The 13,144-nt window shown below is 43.7% G+C and overlaps 1 protein-coding gene across 3 annotated transcripts in view; it reads right to left on the bottom strand.

Annotated features, from left to right (window-relative positions):
- The window catches only part of FBXW4 (F-box and WD repeat domain containing 4), a 74,674-nt gene that overhangs the window by 16,189 nt on the left and 45,341 nt on the right, over positions 1-13,144 (bottom strand). Inside the window, exon 5 of one of the 3 annotated variants that reach the window (XM_019724959.3) lies at positions 262-317. The exons of the other annotated variants lie outside the window; for them this stretch is intronic. Coding sequence (XP_019580518.3) covers positions 262-317 — 56 coding nt within the window. The remainder of the gene's footprint in view (positions 1-261; positions 318-13,144) is intronic. 3 annotated transcript variants of the gene reach the window in all.

Below are 13,144 nucleotides of genomic sequence, written 5' to 3'. Positions count from 1 at the left end.
CATGAATGCTGTGTGAAGGTCACCACACCCCCTCAGCCAGGGGAAGCCAGGGGCAGTAGTGCAGTGACAGCACTGCGAGGGAGGGACTAGTGGAGTGGGAACAGAAAGCCAACAGAAGTCAGGAAGAGGAGACACAGGCCAGGGCAGGTGAAAGTGTGAGGCAGCCAGCTCCCAAGATCCAGCCAACAGGGCACCCTGGGCCACCCGAAGGGACAGGAAATAGATGTGCTTGGGAAGGAAAAAAGAGAGAGGCAAAGAAACCTTGTTCTCTCCAGCAGACGTATCACCTTGCGGCTGGGGAAACATCCACCTGAATGCTGTACACAGACCAGGAGACTGAGAGTCACATCAGTGGTTGGGACAGGAGCAGACTTGAGAGGTCTGCCATCCCCATTAGTGCCTGCTGGGGGTGGGGTGGGGTGCCTGAAACTAAAGCTGTATGATCAGGGAGGGGAAGGTAAACACAATTTGTTCACCAAACTAAAGGATAATAAGACCTTTTTGTTTTTTTAACAACAAAGGAAGTAAGAATATACAATGGGGGAAGGACAGTCTCTTCTCTTTAATAAATGGTCTTGGGAAAACTGGACAGCCACATGCACAACAATGTAACCAGACTATTATCTTACACCATACACAAAAATTAACTCACAACGGGCTAAAGACTTGAATGTGAGACCTGAAACCATAAAACTCCTAGAAGAAAACATAGGTGGTAAGCTCCTTGGCATTGGTCTTGGCAATCATTTTTTTTGGCTCTGACTCCAAAAGCAATGGCAAGAAAAGAAAAAATAAACAAGTGAGACTACATTAAACTAAAAAGCTTTGCACAGCTAAGAAAATCATTGACAAAATGAAAAGGCAACCCACTAAATGGAAAAAATATTTGCAAATCATATCCGATAAGTGGTTAATATACAAAATATACAAAGAACTCATACAACTCAACAGCAAAAACAAAAAAAAAAACACACCAAAAACACAATCTGATTTAAAAATGGGCAGAGAACCTGAACAGTTTTCAACAGAAGACATACAGATGGCCAACAGGCACATGAGAAGATGCTCCACATCACAAATCATCAGGGAACTGCCAATCAAAACCACAATGAGATACCGTGTTTCCCCGAAAATAAGACCTAGCCAGACAATCAGCTCTAATGCATTTTATTTTACTGATAATATACTATACTACACTATAATATAATATATAATAAATACTGGGTCTTATATTAATTTTTGCTCCAAAAGATGCATTACAGCTGATTGTCTGGCTAGGTCTTATTTTCGGGGAAACGGTACCATCTCATAACTGTTAGAATGGCTAGATAGTACTGAAAAGACAAGAAATAACAGGTGTTGGCAAAGATGTGGAGAAAAGGGAACCCTCATACACAGTTGGTGGGAATGTAAATTGGTGCAGTCACTAGGAAAAAGTTTGGAAGTTCCTGAAAAATTAAAAATAGAACTACCATATGATCCAGCAATTCTACTCCTGGATATTTATCTGAAGGAAACTAAAACACTAATTCAAAGAGATATATACACCCCCATGTTCATTGCAACACTATTCACAATAGCCAAGATATGGACACAACCTAAGTGTCCATCAATGGATGAAGGATAAAGAAGATGTGGTACATAATACGATGGAATACTACTCAACCATAAAAAAGAATGGAATCTTGCCATTTGCAACAACATGGATGGGCTTTGAGGGCATTGTGTTAAGTGAAATAAGTAACAGAAGGATGAACACTGTATGATTTCACTTATATGTGGAACGTAAAAAACAAACAAACAAACAAACAAATCAAAACAAAACAAAAAACCGAGCTCATAGATATAGACAACAGCCTAGACTAATGGTTACCAGAGAGGAGGGTTGGAGGTGAAGGGTAGGCTGTCAAAAGGTACAAACTTCCAGTCCTAAAATAAATAAGTCATGGGGATGTAATGTACAGCATGATGACTATAGTAAATAATACCATATTGCATATTTTAAAGTTGCTAAGAGAGTAAAATTTCTCAATTGAAGAAAAAAAATTTGTAACTATGTGTGGTGATGGATGTTAACTAGACTTATATTGGTGATCATTTTGCAGTGCATACAAATATCAAATCACTATATTGTACACCTAAAACTAACATAATGATATATGTCAATTATACATCAATGAAAAAAATACCCTGTATATAGAAAAGAAAAGAATGGAAGGAGACATACTAAAATGCTAAAAGTGATTGTGTTTGGGCAATAGAGTGATTAGCAATTCATTCTTCTCTTCAGTTTTCTTTATTTTCCAAATCTTCTTTAATGAGCATGTGCTACTTTTTAAAGGAGAAAACATATTATTTACCTCTTGTAAGAGAAAACACAACAAAACCAGACACTCCTGTCCACTGACTCATGGCCAAGAGCAGACAGACCCGAAAAGGAAGTGCCTGCTGGAGTAGGTGTCAGCAAAAGTGGCCCTGGCACACCTTGGGCTGAAGCTTTGGGACTGACCTGTAGCCCAAGGTTAGGACAGAAAGCCCCAGATCAGAAGAGAAGGGCTCCACCAGCCTCGTTCTCCCAACTGGGCATTGGCCAGTAGGAACAAGACTGACTGCTGACCCCCGGGGCTGGCAGAGGCCTGGAACACCTCTCCCAGTCTCTCTCTCTCTCTCTCTCTCTCTCTCTCTCTCTCTCTCTCTCTCTCTCTCTCTCCCCCTCCCTCCACACACACACACACACACACACACACACACACACACACACACACACACACCAGCCCTCTCTCAGCTCAAGTGCATCAGGACAGGATGACCACCTACAAAGTCAGGCTCCGGACAGAGAACCCAGAGGCTAGGGCTCCCACTGCTTACCTTCCCCCTGCAGCTTTGACACACAAGGGCCAACAAAGCAGGGTTTCTGTTCCCCCAGAGAGGAGTGCAGTCCTACTGCTGGGAAATTACTCCACAGAAACACAAAGTGACTATTTTCCACTTTAACCAATGGCAAAAGGTCAGCCTGGCCAAGACCCTGGCCCAGACTAGAAAACAGGCGGCTTGACGCAGAGGCTGCTCTTCCCAAATGCACCCACTCCACTCAAGAAGCAGAAACTTAGAAACTTGAGCAATGGAAGGACAGAATTAACAGCTCAAAATTAAGTATATCAAAAACAAAAACTCACAGTACAATGGAATAACATGTTCATTCAATCTACTGAATTTAATAAGAAATGAGCTGCGGGCTGCAAGGAGAAGAGTTTCTACGCTCTATCTTCCATCTATGGTCTCTAAACGCAAGAACTGCTTCATCTACTCCCCAGGGAAAGAAATGGCAATATGTTCCAATGCTAAAGGAAAAACTGACTGGTCAGACTTCCTAAGAAATGATGATATGATACCCACAAAACTATGTACCCAATGAGAGGCATGGAAAAAAAAAGAAATAAATATGGTCATTATTTGCAGACAATATAACTGTCTACCTAGAAAATCCAAAAGACTCGATTAGAACACTATCACAACAAACAAATACCAGGGTTGGATGAGGCAGCTGGCATGCTGCATACCATAGTGGAAGGGAGTGCAGGCTCAGCGCTCCTGGCTCTGCCACCTAGTGACCGTGTAATCTTGGATGAGTTTAACCTCTCTAAAGCCCAACGTCTTTATCTGTAAAGCAGAAATAATAAAATGACGTAGGCACAGGCTTGCTGTAAAAATTATGAGATAGGATGCTTAGAGCACTGTACGCAACACAGCAAATACCCACAGGTGTTAGCTGTTACTATACACCAGCAATCACCAAACAAAATGTAATTAGAAACCTATTCACAAAAAGAATTAAGAAACTATAAAATAGCCAAGAATCCTAACAAACAAACAAAAACCCAGAAAACCAAGACAGTCCCATAAGAAAAAACTATAATGCTTTACACTAAAGAACATAGAATTGCTGAATAAGTGAAGAGATACACCATGTTCCTGGATGGGAAGTCTAAGATTATAAAACTGTCAGTTCTCCTCTAATTAATCTATAAATTCAGTACAGTCCCATCCAAATAGGATTTTACTTAATCAATTGATTCTAAAATTCATCTGGAAGAGGAAATGCACAAGAATAACCAAAACATATTTTTAAAAGAACACTTAGAAAGAACTTGCTTTATGAGATATCAAACATACTCGTCTATAAAGCTGTAGTATGATGCTCATACTGGAACAAATAGACCAATGAATCAGAATAAAGAACCCAAAGGAATACCCATATATTGTAGGGAATTAGTAGATCCTAAAAGTGGCTTTTAAAGATAGTGGATGAAGAATGAACTAATCAGTAAATGGTATAGAGACCACAGGACACACACATTTGGGAAAAAAGTAAAATTAGAGCCCTACCTCACAGTAGACATCAATTCCAGATGGAGTAAGGGCAACAAGTTTTTAAAAATGACACGAAAAACCCCTAAAGTATTGAAGGAAAATATTAGGTTGGCGCAAGAGTAATTCCGGTTTTTGCAATTATTTTTAAACTTTTAAACTGCAATTACTTTTGCACCAATCTAATAGCTTTAGAATCTTGGAGTAAGAAAGTTCTCAACCAAACAAAACTTTGAAGCCAAAAACGTAAAGATGACAGCACTAACAACCAAATAACAAAACTTTCTACACAACAGAAGATACTGCAAACAAGAAGCTGAAAGGAATTACCAAATATATATAATAGTCAAAAGATTAACACCCAGAACATATAAAGAGAGCTTATAAATCACAGGGGGGAAAAGTAGGTAAATGAGCAAAAAATTTCAGTAAGTGATTTATAGGAAAAAATACACATGGCCAAAAACATATGCAATACTGTTAAACCTCCAAGAACTAGTCTAAGCACTTTATATAGATTAATTCATTTAACCCTCAAAACATTCCTACATATTTTATATTTTTCTAAGTATGATAATGGTATTGTAAGTACATTTTAAAAGCATCACTATCTTTTAGAATATCCACTGAAATTGTTTGTGTATATGCCTGATATTGGCTATAAAATAACATGGGAGGGAAATGTATGGGTAGTGTTGGTGAAGCAAAGTTGGTCAAGAGTTGGTCATTATTCTATTTAGTTAGTATATTTTGAAATTTTCCATGATAAAATTTTTTTTGTAAGTCACTCAGGGATATGTACTACCAATATCATTCCCCTTTACAGGTGAGTAAATTGCGGAATAGAGACGTCAAGTAACACCAAGGTCACACAGCTCGTAGGTAGGAGGACTCATGATTTGACCTCAGCCAATTGGGTTACAGAGTCCAGCTCCTAATCACTATTCTGTACTCACTCCCCAAATTAGATGTTTTTTACCCTTCAGAGAGGCAAATTTTTTTTTTTTTTAAACTGATATTACCCAGTACTGATATGTGCAAGAACAAGCACTTGTATGCACTGTTTGTAGGTATATAATCTGATACAGTCCAACTGGAGGGCAATTTGGCAGCATCTAAAAACTTTTAAACTGTACTTACCCTTCAATCTAGCAAGTCTTTTCTAATTATCTTTCCTAGAAAAATATCTGACTATATGCACAGATAGGAAAGTACAGAAAGTACACAGATCGGTCCTGAGGCATTGTTTATAATAGCAAACCACTGGAAACAAGCTAAGTGCCAATCAGTAGCAGGATGGCTAAGTAAAGCACGTGTGGTACCCCCACCTTACTCTGAACTGGAATGCAGCAGTAAAAAGAATGTGGTGGAGCGATGTGTTCCAACAGCAACGGACCTCTGCACCACATGGGAAGAGGAAGAATTCAAGATGCAGAGCAAATGCATAATGTGAGCCTAAAACAGAGCAAAATCCTATATTTGTGTGTAAATATACATATGTACATACTCATGAAATTATATGCTGTCTGATATTTGCTTCAAATGAAAAGATCTGGAGTGACATATACCAGACTTACTACAAAAAGAATGATGAGGAAGGGGCCACAGGAAACTACAGTGAAGTTTTACTCTATATTCTATGTATTTTAAACCATTTGAACTTTTTACAATTGGAACATATTTAAATATTACTTAGAAAAAATAAAACAAAATAGAAAACCAGAAATTGAAAGGAAGATGGTAATAACAATACTCATTTTGAAGTTGCCTAAAAGAAGGGTTACATCTTGGTGGCACACTGAATTCTGAGTCTCTGGCTTCAGATTCTGAATGTTACATAAACCACATAGTCACTTGGCTCCATCCTGAACCTGGCTGACACCCTCTGACAGAGACCCTTCACTTGGAGGGCTTCCAAGTGGTTAGGGCCGGGAAACAGTTGCCTATGAGAATTCACAATTTCACCCCTGCTCTTAACAGCACTTTCCCCGTAAACTTCTGCTTCAAAACCACTCTCTCTGTAAAAAGGTAAACAAGCTTCTTTAAATAGGTGAGTTTCTGAACTCTGCTGGGAGCCCAACAGAGGCTGAGGCCACGGCTCACCCCATAGCAGTGCCCTGAATATATCGAGTACTCAAATGACTGTTGCTGCTATGGCTAGCTTAGCCTAAAGCACAAAATACACTTTGAATTTCAAAACAAATCACTTTTTCATTTTAGGTGGTCAATTTTGGCATCATGGCAGTGCTTAGGCCCAAGGCCTGGGCTACCAGGCTGCTAACACCTTCTCCTGGGCATGGGCGGCACATGTGGTCTGATAATTACTGGGGCGACTGAGGCCAGATGAGCTTTAGTGTTTTTTTTAGGTCTGCTGATGAACATAAGTGGCTGGCATTTGAATAAAAGCATGAGATGAGAGGATGACGAGAACCATTAAGACCGACGGTGACTCTACAAGACAGGAAAGCAGAGCTCGACTGGAGAGCCACACAAATAAGCAGGACACCAACTCAACAAGTTCATTTTAAAATCTGATTCTTTCTAAACATCCCCACATTGACAAACCACAGAGGTTGCTTCAGACTCGGCCTTGACCCAGATGCGGGCAGGAACAACAGAGAAGAGATGAAGCCGGGTCGAAGAGAATTCTGTATGACCTGTGATCCGAAGCCCTGCATCTCTGACCCGCTGTCACATTTAGGCCAGCAATGGAGCCCCGAGAGATTGGCCTGACTCTTAGTTTTATTCTCAATGCTCCATAAGCACCAACGTGGGCAGTCATTTTCATGTGATAAGCATCAAAGTACAATCAAGGCCTTCTAGAAAGAGGTTCTCGCTGAGGAATCAAAGGGCAGCAGAGTCCACAAGACTACCCACAACATGACTGCATGGCCTTTCTCATCCATTGCCTCCTAACTCTGGCCAGGCTTAAAGTAAGAGAGACCCTGAAGACCCACCAATGAAAAAGAGTCCAGCAAGTTCAAAAAAGGGAGGTAGAGCGTGAGTGTCCACCTACAGGTTCACCACTACCATCTGCATCCTTGGACTACTTCTCTTCCATCAACACAAATGGAGGAGGAGAAGGGTAGGTGAAGTTTTCACTGGCTCAACCTGGTCTGACTGCTCCACTATTACCCTGAAGGCTATTGCAGGGGAGAGAGGGCATTGAGGAGAGGGAAGGGGGTGTCCTGGAGGTTGGTAGGCCAGTAGGGCCGGCTATGCTTCATAAATTATACACCGCGGGGCTATAGATGTAGGATCCATGAAAAGAAGAAAGAAGAGGGCTGTGCGTCTACATACATAGTAGGTAAAAACCCACTTCTCAAGAAAGAAGGGCTACATTGTAAAGAGGCCACCAGCAAACCTTAGTGTGCAAGTCCAACACATAACTCTTGTGTCGCCTCCTTCCCTGAGATGGGAGACAGCAAGAGCCCCAGAGCCCTCACGCTGGCCACACAGACTGAGGGTTATATTACAGGGGAGTGGGAAACAAGCATAAGGCTCAAGCTGTATTAAGGTGAGGGCACTGAGGTCCTTTTCCGCAAGACTTCCACACTGGGCTTTTCAGGAAGGTGGAGTTCTGAGGAACTTCCAGGTTAGTTTGTTAGCAGCACCAGGAATTTTGACCTCAAACTTTGCTCCTCTCCAAGATTTCCTGCCTTCTTGACAATGGTACTAAGGAGGAAAGAGTCAGGACCCTCTGTCTTTTATCCTGTTCTGCGAGGTAAACTGTACTCCTGGAGGCTAATTCAGGCCTCCTGCTAGTCACTGTCCTCTGGAGGAGGCCCAGCCAGGCCAGGCCTGTGCCATCCCAGGACTTGGCTCCAGTGTCTATGCCCCACTGGGAGGGTGCTGGCCCGCTGCTCATTTGTCCAACCTCACATGTCTGCAATCTGCCTTTCCCCTGTGCATGTCACACTAGGAAAGTGGCAGGGTTTTCTAAGGACACACCATCAACAGCTTACAAAGGAAGACACTCTGATCAGCAGACCAGTAATAAAGTGAGGAAGAGGAGGTTAAAGGCTGTAGTGTGACAGTTCCCTCCAGAGTCTGACTCCAGAGTCTGGCCAGGCTCTGAGCTCAGTCACCACCCACGTACTAGTGCCTTCCACATAAACACGTTGGGACTGGATGTCATGGAGTAATTTGGCCTTCACTAGACACCTATTATTCTGTCTGCCCTACACTCTCCCTCCATACACGTAATTCCTGAGAGACTTCCCCTGTTCTTGCACTCTGTCCCTTCTCAGGCCACAGCTAACTGATCAAGGGATGGGCAGCTGACCCAAGCTGAGCCAATGAGTCTCTGGCCTGGGACTTTTGGAAGCCAGTCACTCGCCATGATTTAAGCTATAAGCTGCCAAACTCAGGAACTCTTGGCAGCCTTTGGAATAAGCTGGTCAGCTGGGGAAAAGGGAGGAGCTGAGATCTAGAAAGAAAGATGAATATCCCAGATAAAGTCCTGGCAGTACTGTGGCCTGTGGATCCAGCTACCCCGGAGCCGAGCTGTATGTGTACTCTTCCTTTGGCTTAGTTGCTCAGCTTTGCCCTGGATTTCATGAGCCAAACATTCCCAGTTTTATTTCAGTTAATGTGAATTTGGTTTCTGTCCTAAAACCAGTTTGTTTTGATCACTACAGGGCCTCTGTTTAGTAGCTGCTTCTCACTCATCGGAATGTCGTCACTGACAGACGAGCAAAGGGCCCTGCCAGGCACCGACTGGTCACCTGGGGGCCTGGCTAAGAACAGACACCTCAATCCTTAGATCAAGAGCTGGTGGGTCTGCTAGGAGAGCAGATCACACAGGGCATCACAGGGTGCCTGGAAGTTCAGAAGGGGGCTGACGTCATTTCTTATACCTAGGCCCAAGGAGAATGCCAGGAAGAAAAATCTACTCTCCCACTCCAAGTAGTGGATGGGGAGATAGTCTGGACGACAGCAGATATCAAGGCTGCTGTTTGCATTATTTATAATAGCCAAGATATGGAAGCACCCGAAGTGTCCACCGACAGGGACTGGATAAAGAAGAGGTGGTACACATATACAATGGAATATTACTCAGCCATAAAAAACAATGAAATCTTATACTTTGTGACAGCATGGATGGACCTAGAGGGCATACGCTAAGTGAAATAAGTCAGACAGAGAAAGACAAATACCATATGACTTCACGTACACGTGGAATCTAAAAAAAAACAAAAAACAAAATAAATGAACAAACAAAATAGAAACAAACTCATAGATACAGAGAACAAATTGGCGGTTGCCAGATGAGAGGGCGGTTGGGGGGAATGGGTGAAAAAGGTGAAAGGGACTAAAAGGTACAAATTACCAGTCATAAAAATAGTCACAGGGATATAAAGTATAGCACCCTCCACAACTAAGATTCAATAATAATTGAATCAATAAGAGTCAATAATATTATAATAATTACGTATGGTGTCAGACGGGTACTTACTAGGGGTAATCACTTCGCATGTTATATGAATGTCTAATTACTATGTTGTACACCTGAAACTAACATAATATTGTATGTTAACTATAATTAAAAAACAAAATTTTGGGGCCAGCCCAGTGGCTCAGGCGGTTAGAGCTCCATGCTCCTAACTCCGAAGGCTGCCAGCTCAATTCCCACATGGGCCAGTGGGCTCTCAACCACAAGGTTGTCAGTTCAATTCCTCGAGTCCTGCAAGGGATGGTGGGCAGTGCCCCTTGCAACTAAGATTGAACATGGCACCTTGAGCTGAGCTGCCACTGAGCTCCCGGATGGCTCAGTTGGTTGGAGCGCGCCCTCTCAACCACCAGGTTGCCAGTTCGACTCCCGCAAGGGATGGTGGGCTGCACCCCCTGCAACTAGTAAAGGTAACTGGACCTGGAGCTGAGCTGCGCCCTCCACAACTAAGACTGAAAGGACAACAACTTGAAGCTGAACGGCACCCTCCACAACTAAGATTGAAGGACAACTTGACTTGGGAAAAAAGTCCTGGAAGTACACACTGTTCCCCAATAAAGTCCTGTTCCCCTTCCCCAATAAAATCTTTAAAAAAATAAAAAATGAAAAAAAGAAAGCCTGGCACAAGGCTCTCTCTGATGGGACAGAGTTTGGTCCACTCTCAGACCTTTCTATTTTCAACAACTATAGTGCCAGGCATCTGAGAAATGGGTACCTTAAAGATACTTTCTAGGTATTTATCCAACTTGAATTAAAGACACACATAATTAAGATAGTGATGAAAACATAGGTGTTAATTTTACTATTTTCTCTTTGTGTATGTTTGAAATTTTTCAGAATTGCAAGTTGAAAAATATACACACACAAAATTAAAACTTTATAACCCCAAAAGCAACTCCTTTGTTGCAACTTCTTGTATCCCTTTCCTACACTGACCCAGTACTAATGGCCCAAAAACCAAGGGAAAAATAAATCTGACCATATGAGCAAACTTGAATATTCCACTGCTGAATCCCTCTGAGTGATTCAGTGACACACACACAAAAATGCAGGAGGAACCAAACAGAAAACTCACACATAGCATGTAAAATTTTGTTTTTCTTAAAAAACAAATATAAAACAAAAAGCTCCACACATACCAAAAGCAGTCCCCAAAAACCCTCTCACTCTCTTTTTTTAATGAACCTGGCCCTAGGTCAGAAAGACATTTGAAGTCATAAATCAGAAAGTAGGTGTGAAGAAACCAAGACCCATACATGGAAAACCACATTCTGGAGCATAAAATAACAGATGATATCATATGTCATATAAAAACTATAATTATATCACTCTATACTACATAAATAGACACTTATGTATGTGTCTGTATACACACATAAAAATGTGAAGTAAAACATGACAAGTATCTGAGCTCCTCTGAAGACACCATCTCCCTCCAGGTAGCTGCCATGTGGAGGCCGCCACGGCGAGCAGCCCATTCCTGCCCCTCTCCCAGCTACTCCACACACGCCAAGACCCCCAAATTCTAACCAGTCCTTGCTCTCCGTGAAACCTCACCTCCATGCTCCTGCTCAGGACTTTGTCAACAGCCCTCACCTCCCCACTGCCAGCCTGCAGACACCAAAATCTGCCTCCTAAAGGCCCCTTGGTAGGCAAATAACTTGGCATATTTGTTTTCTGGGAAAAGCCAACCCCTCGATGTTTAACTTCACCTCTTTGGAACATTGGAATAAAGGCCAAACACATCATGAGCCACAGGGAAGCACTGGGGCCAGGACAGTACCTGACTCACTGCCATGCCCACCATCAGTGCCACCAGGCCCTCCCCTAAAGTGCCAAGCTGTGGGGCAGGGAGGGTGTGGTACCTGTGTTACCTGTGATATGTACACCTGTGAATTACCAAATTATAGACTTCTGATGTGTAAGTTTACCTCCCTCCCCGTCACGGGCTCCAGATAAGATAAATAACATCAGCTTATCTTTCCAAATGGTGCTTCTCCGAGGGGGGGGACAACTGGAGACTCCTACCATAAGTCATATCAGCCAAGCTAGATACCAAGAAAGCAAGTGCCAGCCCAGGCCACTGATTCCTTTCCTGCTGAGTCGCCACACCTCAACCCCACCCAAGCAGCAGGAGGAAGAACCCTGAAGATTAGCATGTCCATCCATCACTCCCCCCACCCCCAGCCCAGGGCCAGTAGGTGGCTGCTGGCCATTGGGCCCTCAGCTGCCAACTATCCGAAGCAGAAAGTTATGCAATGGCGCAACTCCCAGGTGCTCGGCTCCTGGAAGAGAGAACACGGGCCCAGTCACAGCCTTGGGAAGAGGTGCACAACCAGTGGGCTGTCCTGGCCTTGCCATCTTTGCTGAGAAGACACACGTAAGCAGACACACACGCACACACACAGCCTGTGTTTGCTCCTTTTGAGAAGGTGGCACCTAGGGTGCTGCACACACACTCACACAGATGTACCACTGCTTGGGGAGCAGAGAACGGGTCCGTGGGCACATGCACTCACTCCCACACACATGCCTCACAGCCTGTGTAAGCCTGCACCCCACAGGAGTCTCTCTCCCCAACCTTCTTGGGCAGTTGTGGTTTCCAGTCAGCCCAGGTGTGAAGCCCCTTCCGTTTGCTCCCCTCTTTGGCCTGTCTCTGCCCCTCCCTCCACCCTCCCCCAGTAAGTGCTTTCAGGCCACACAATGAGTGGGAGGAGGAGAAATACTTCTATTGAGGAAGGCGTTTTGTTGTTTCATCCCCAAGGTGGGGGCTGAGGTAGGGAAGGAGGGGGGACCCACAAAATTTCTAATAAGCAGTTTCTCTCCTCAAAGCTAAAATGATTTTCTTTAATTGCTTGGTGGGAACAGTTCATTGTGGGGGTCTCTGCCCTCCCCCAGGCCTAATTGACTTACTGAAGTTTAACAGGGGCTTTCACCTGGAGAGACTGCAATTATTCCCCCCATCCCACATTCGTACCTGGGCTCTCCCCACAGGGGGCCTTTGTTCCCCCTAAATACAGCAGTGACACAAATGTCCTCAGCAGCAGGGGAACTCACCCAGGGAAGTGGTAATTTTCAGCCCAACGCAATTAGCTGAGGGCTTTTCAGCCTTCCCAGTGAATGGCGGGGAAACTTCGGCATGTGGGAACGGTGCGCAGGGCTGCTCTGTGCAAGTCAAACAAAAGAGGCCTCTGAATTGGGCCCCGTGGTGAGCCAGACCAGGGTTGGTGGGGGCAGCCGGGCCTGGGGCCTGGATGAGGGACCTACATCATCACCCACCCAACCTGTGCCTTCCAATCGGGGCCAGTGGCCCCAAATAGCTTT

Source organism: Rhinolophus sinicus, chromosome 15 (genome assembly GCF_057876585.1).
Source record: "Rhinolophus sinicus isolate RSI-liver-muscle chromosome 15, RSI-T2T, whole genome shotgun sequence".
NCBI classification, from domain to species: domain Eukaryota; kingdom Metazoa; phylum Chordata; class Mammalia; order Chiroptera; family Rhinolophidae; genus Rhinolophus; species Rhinolophus sinicus.
The sequence above is the reverse complement of the archived record's forward strand: the minus strand, read 5'-3'. Positions and strand labels throughout refer to the sequence as shown.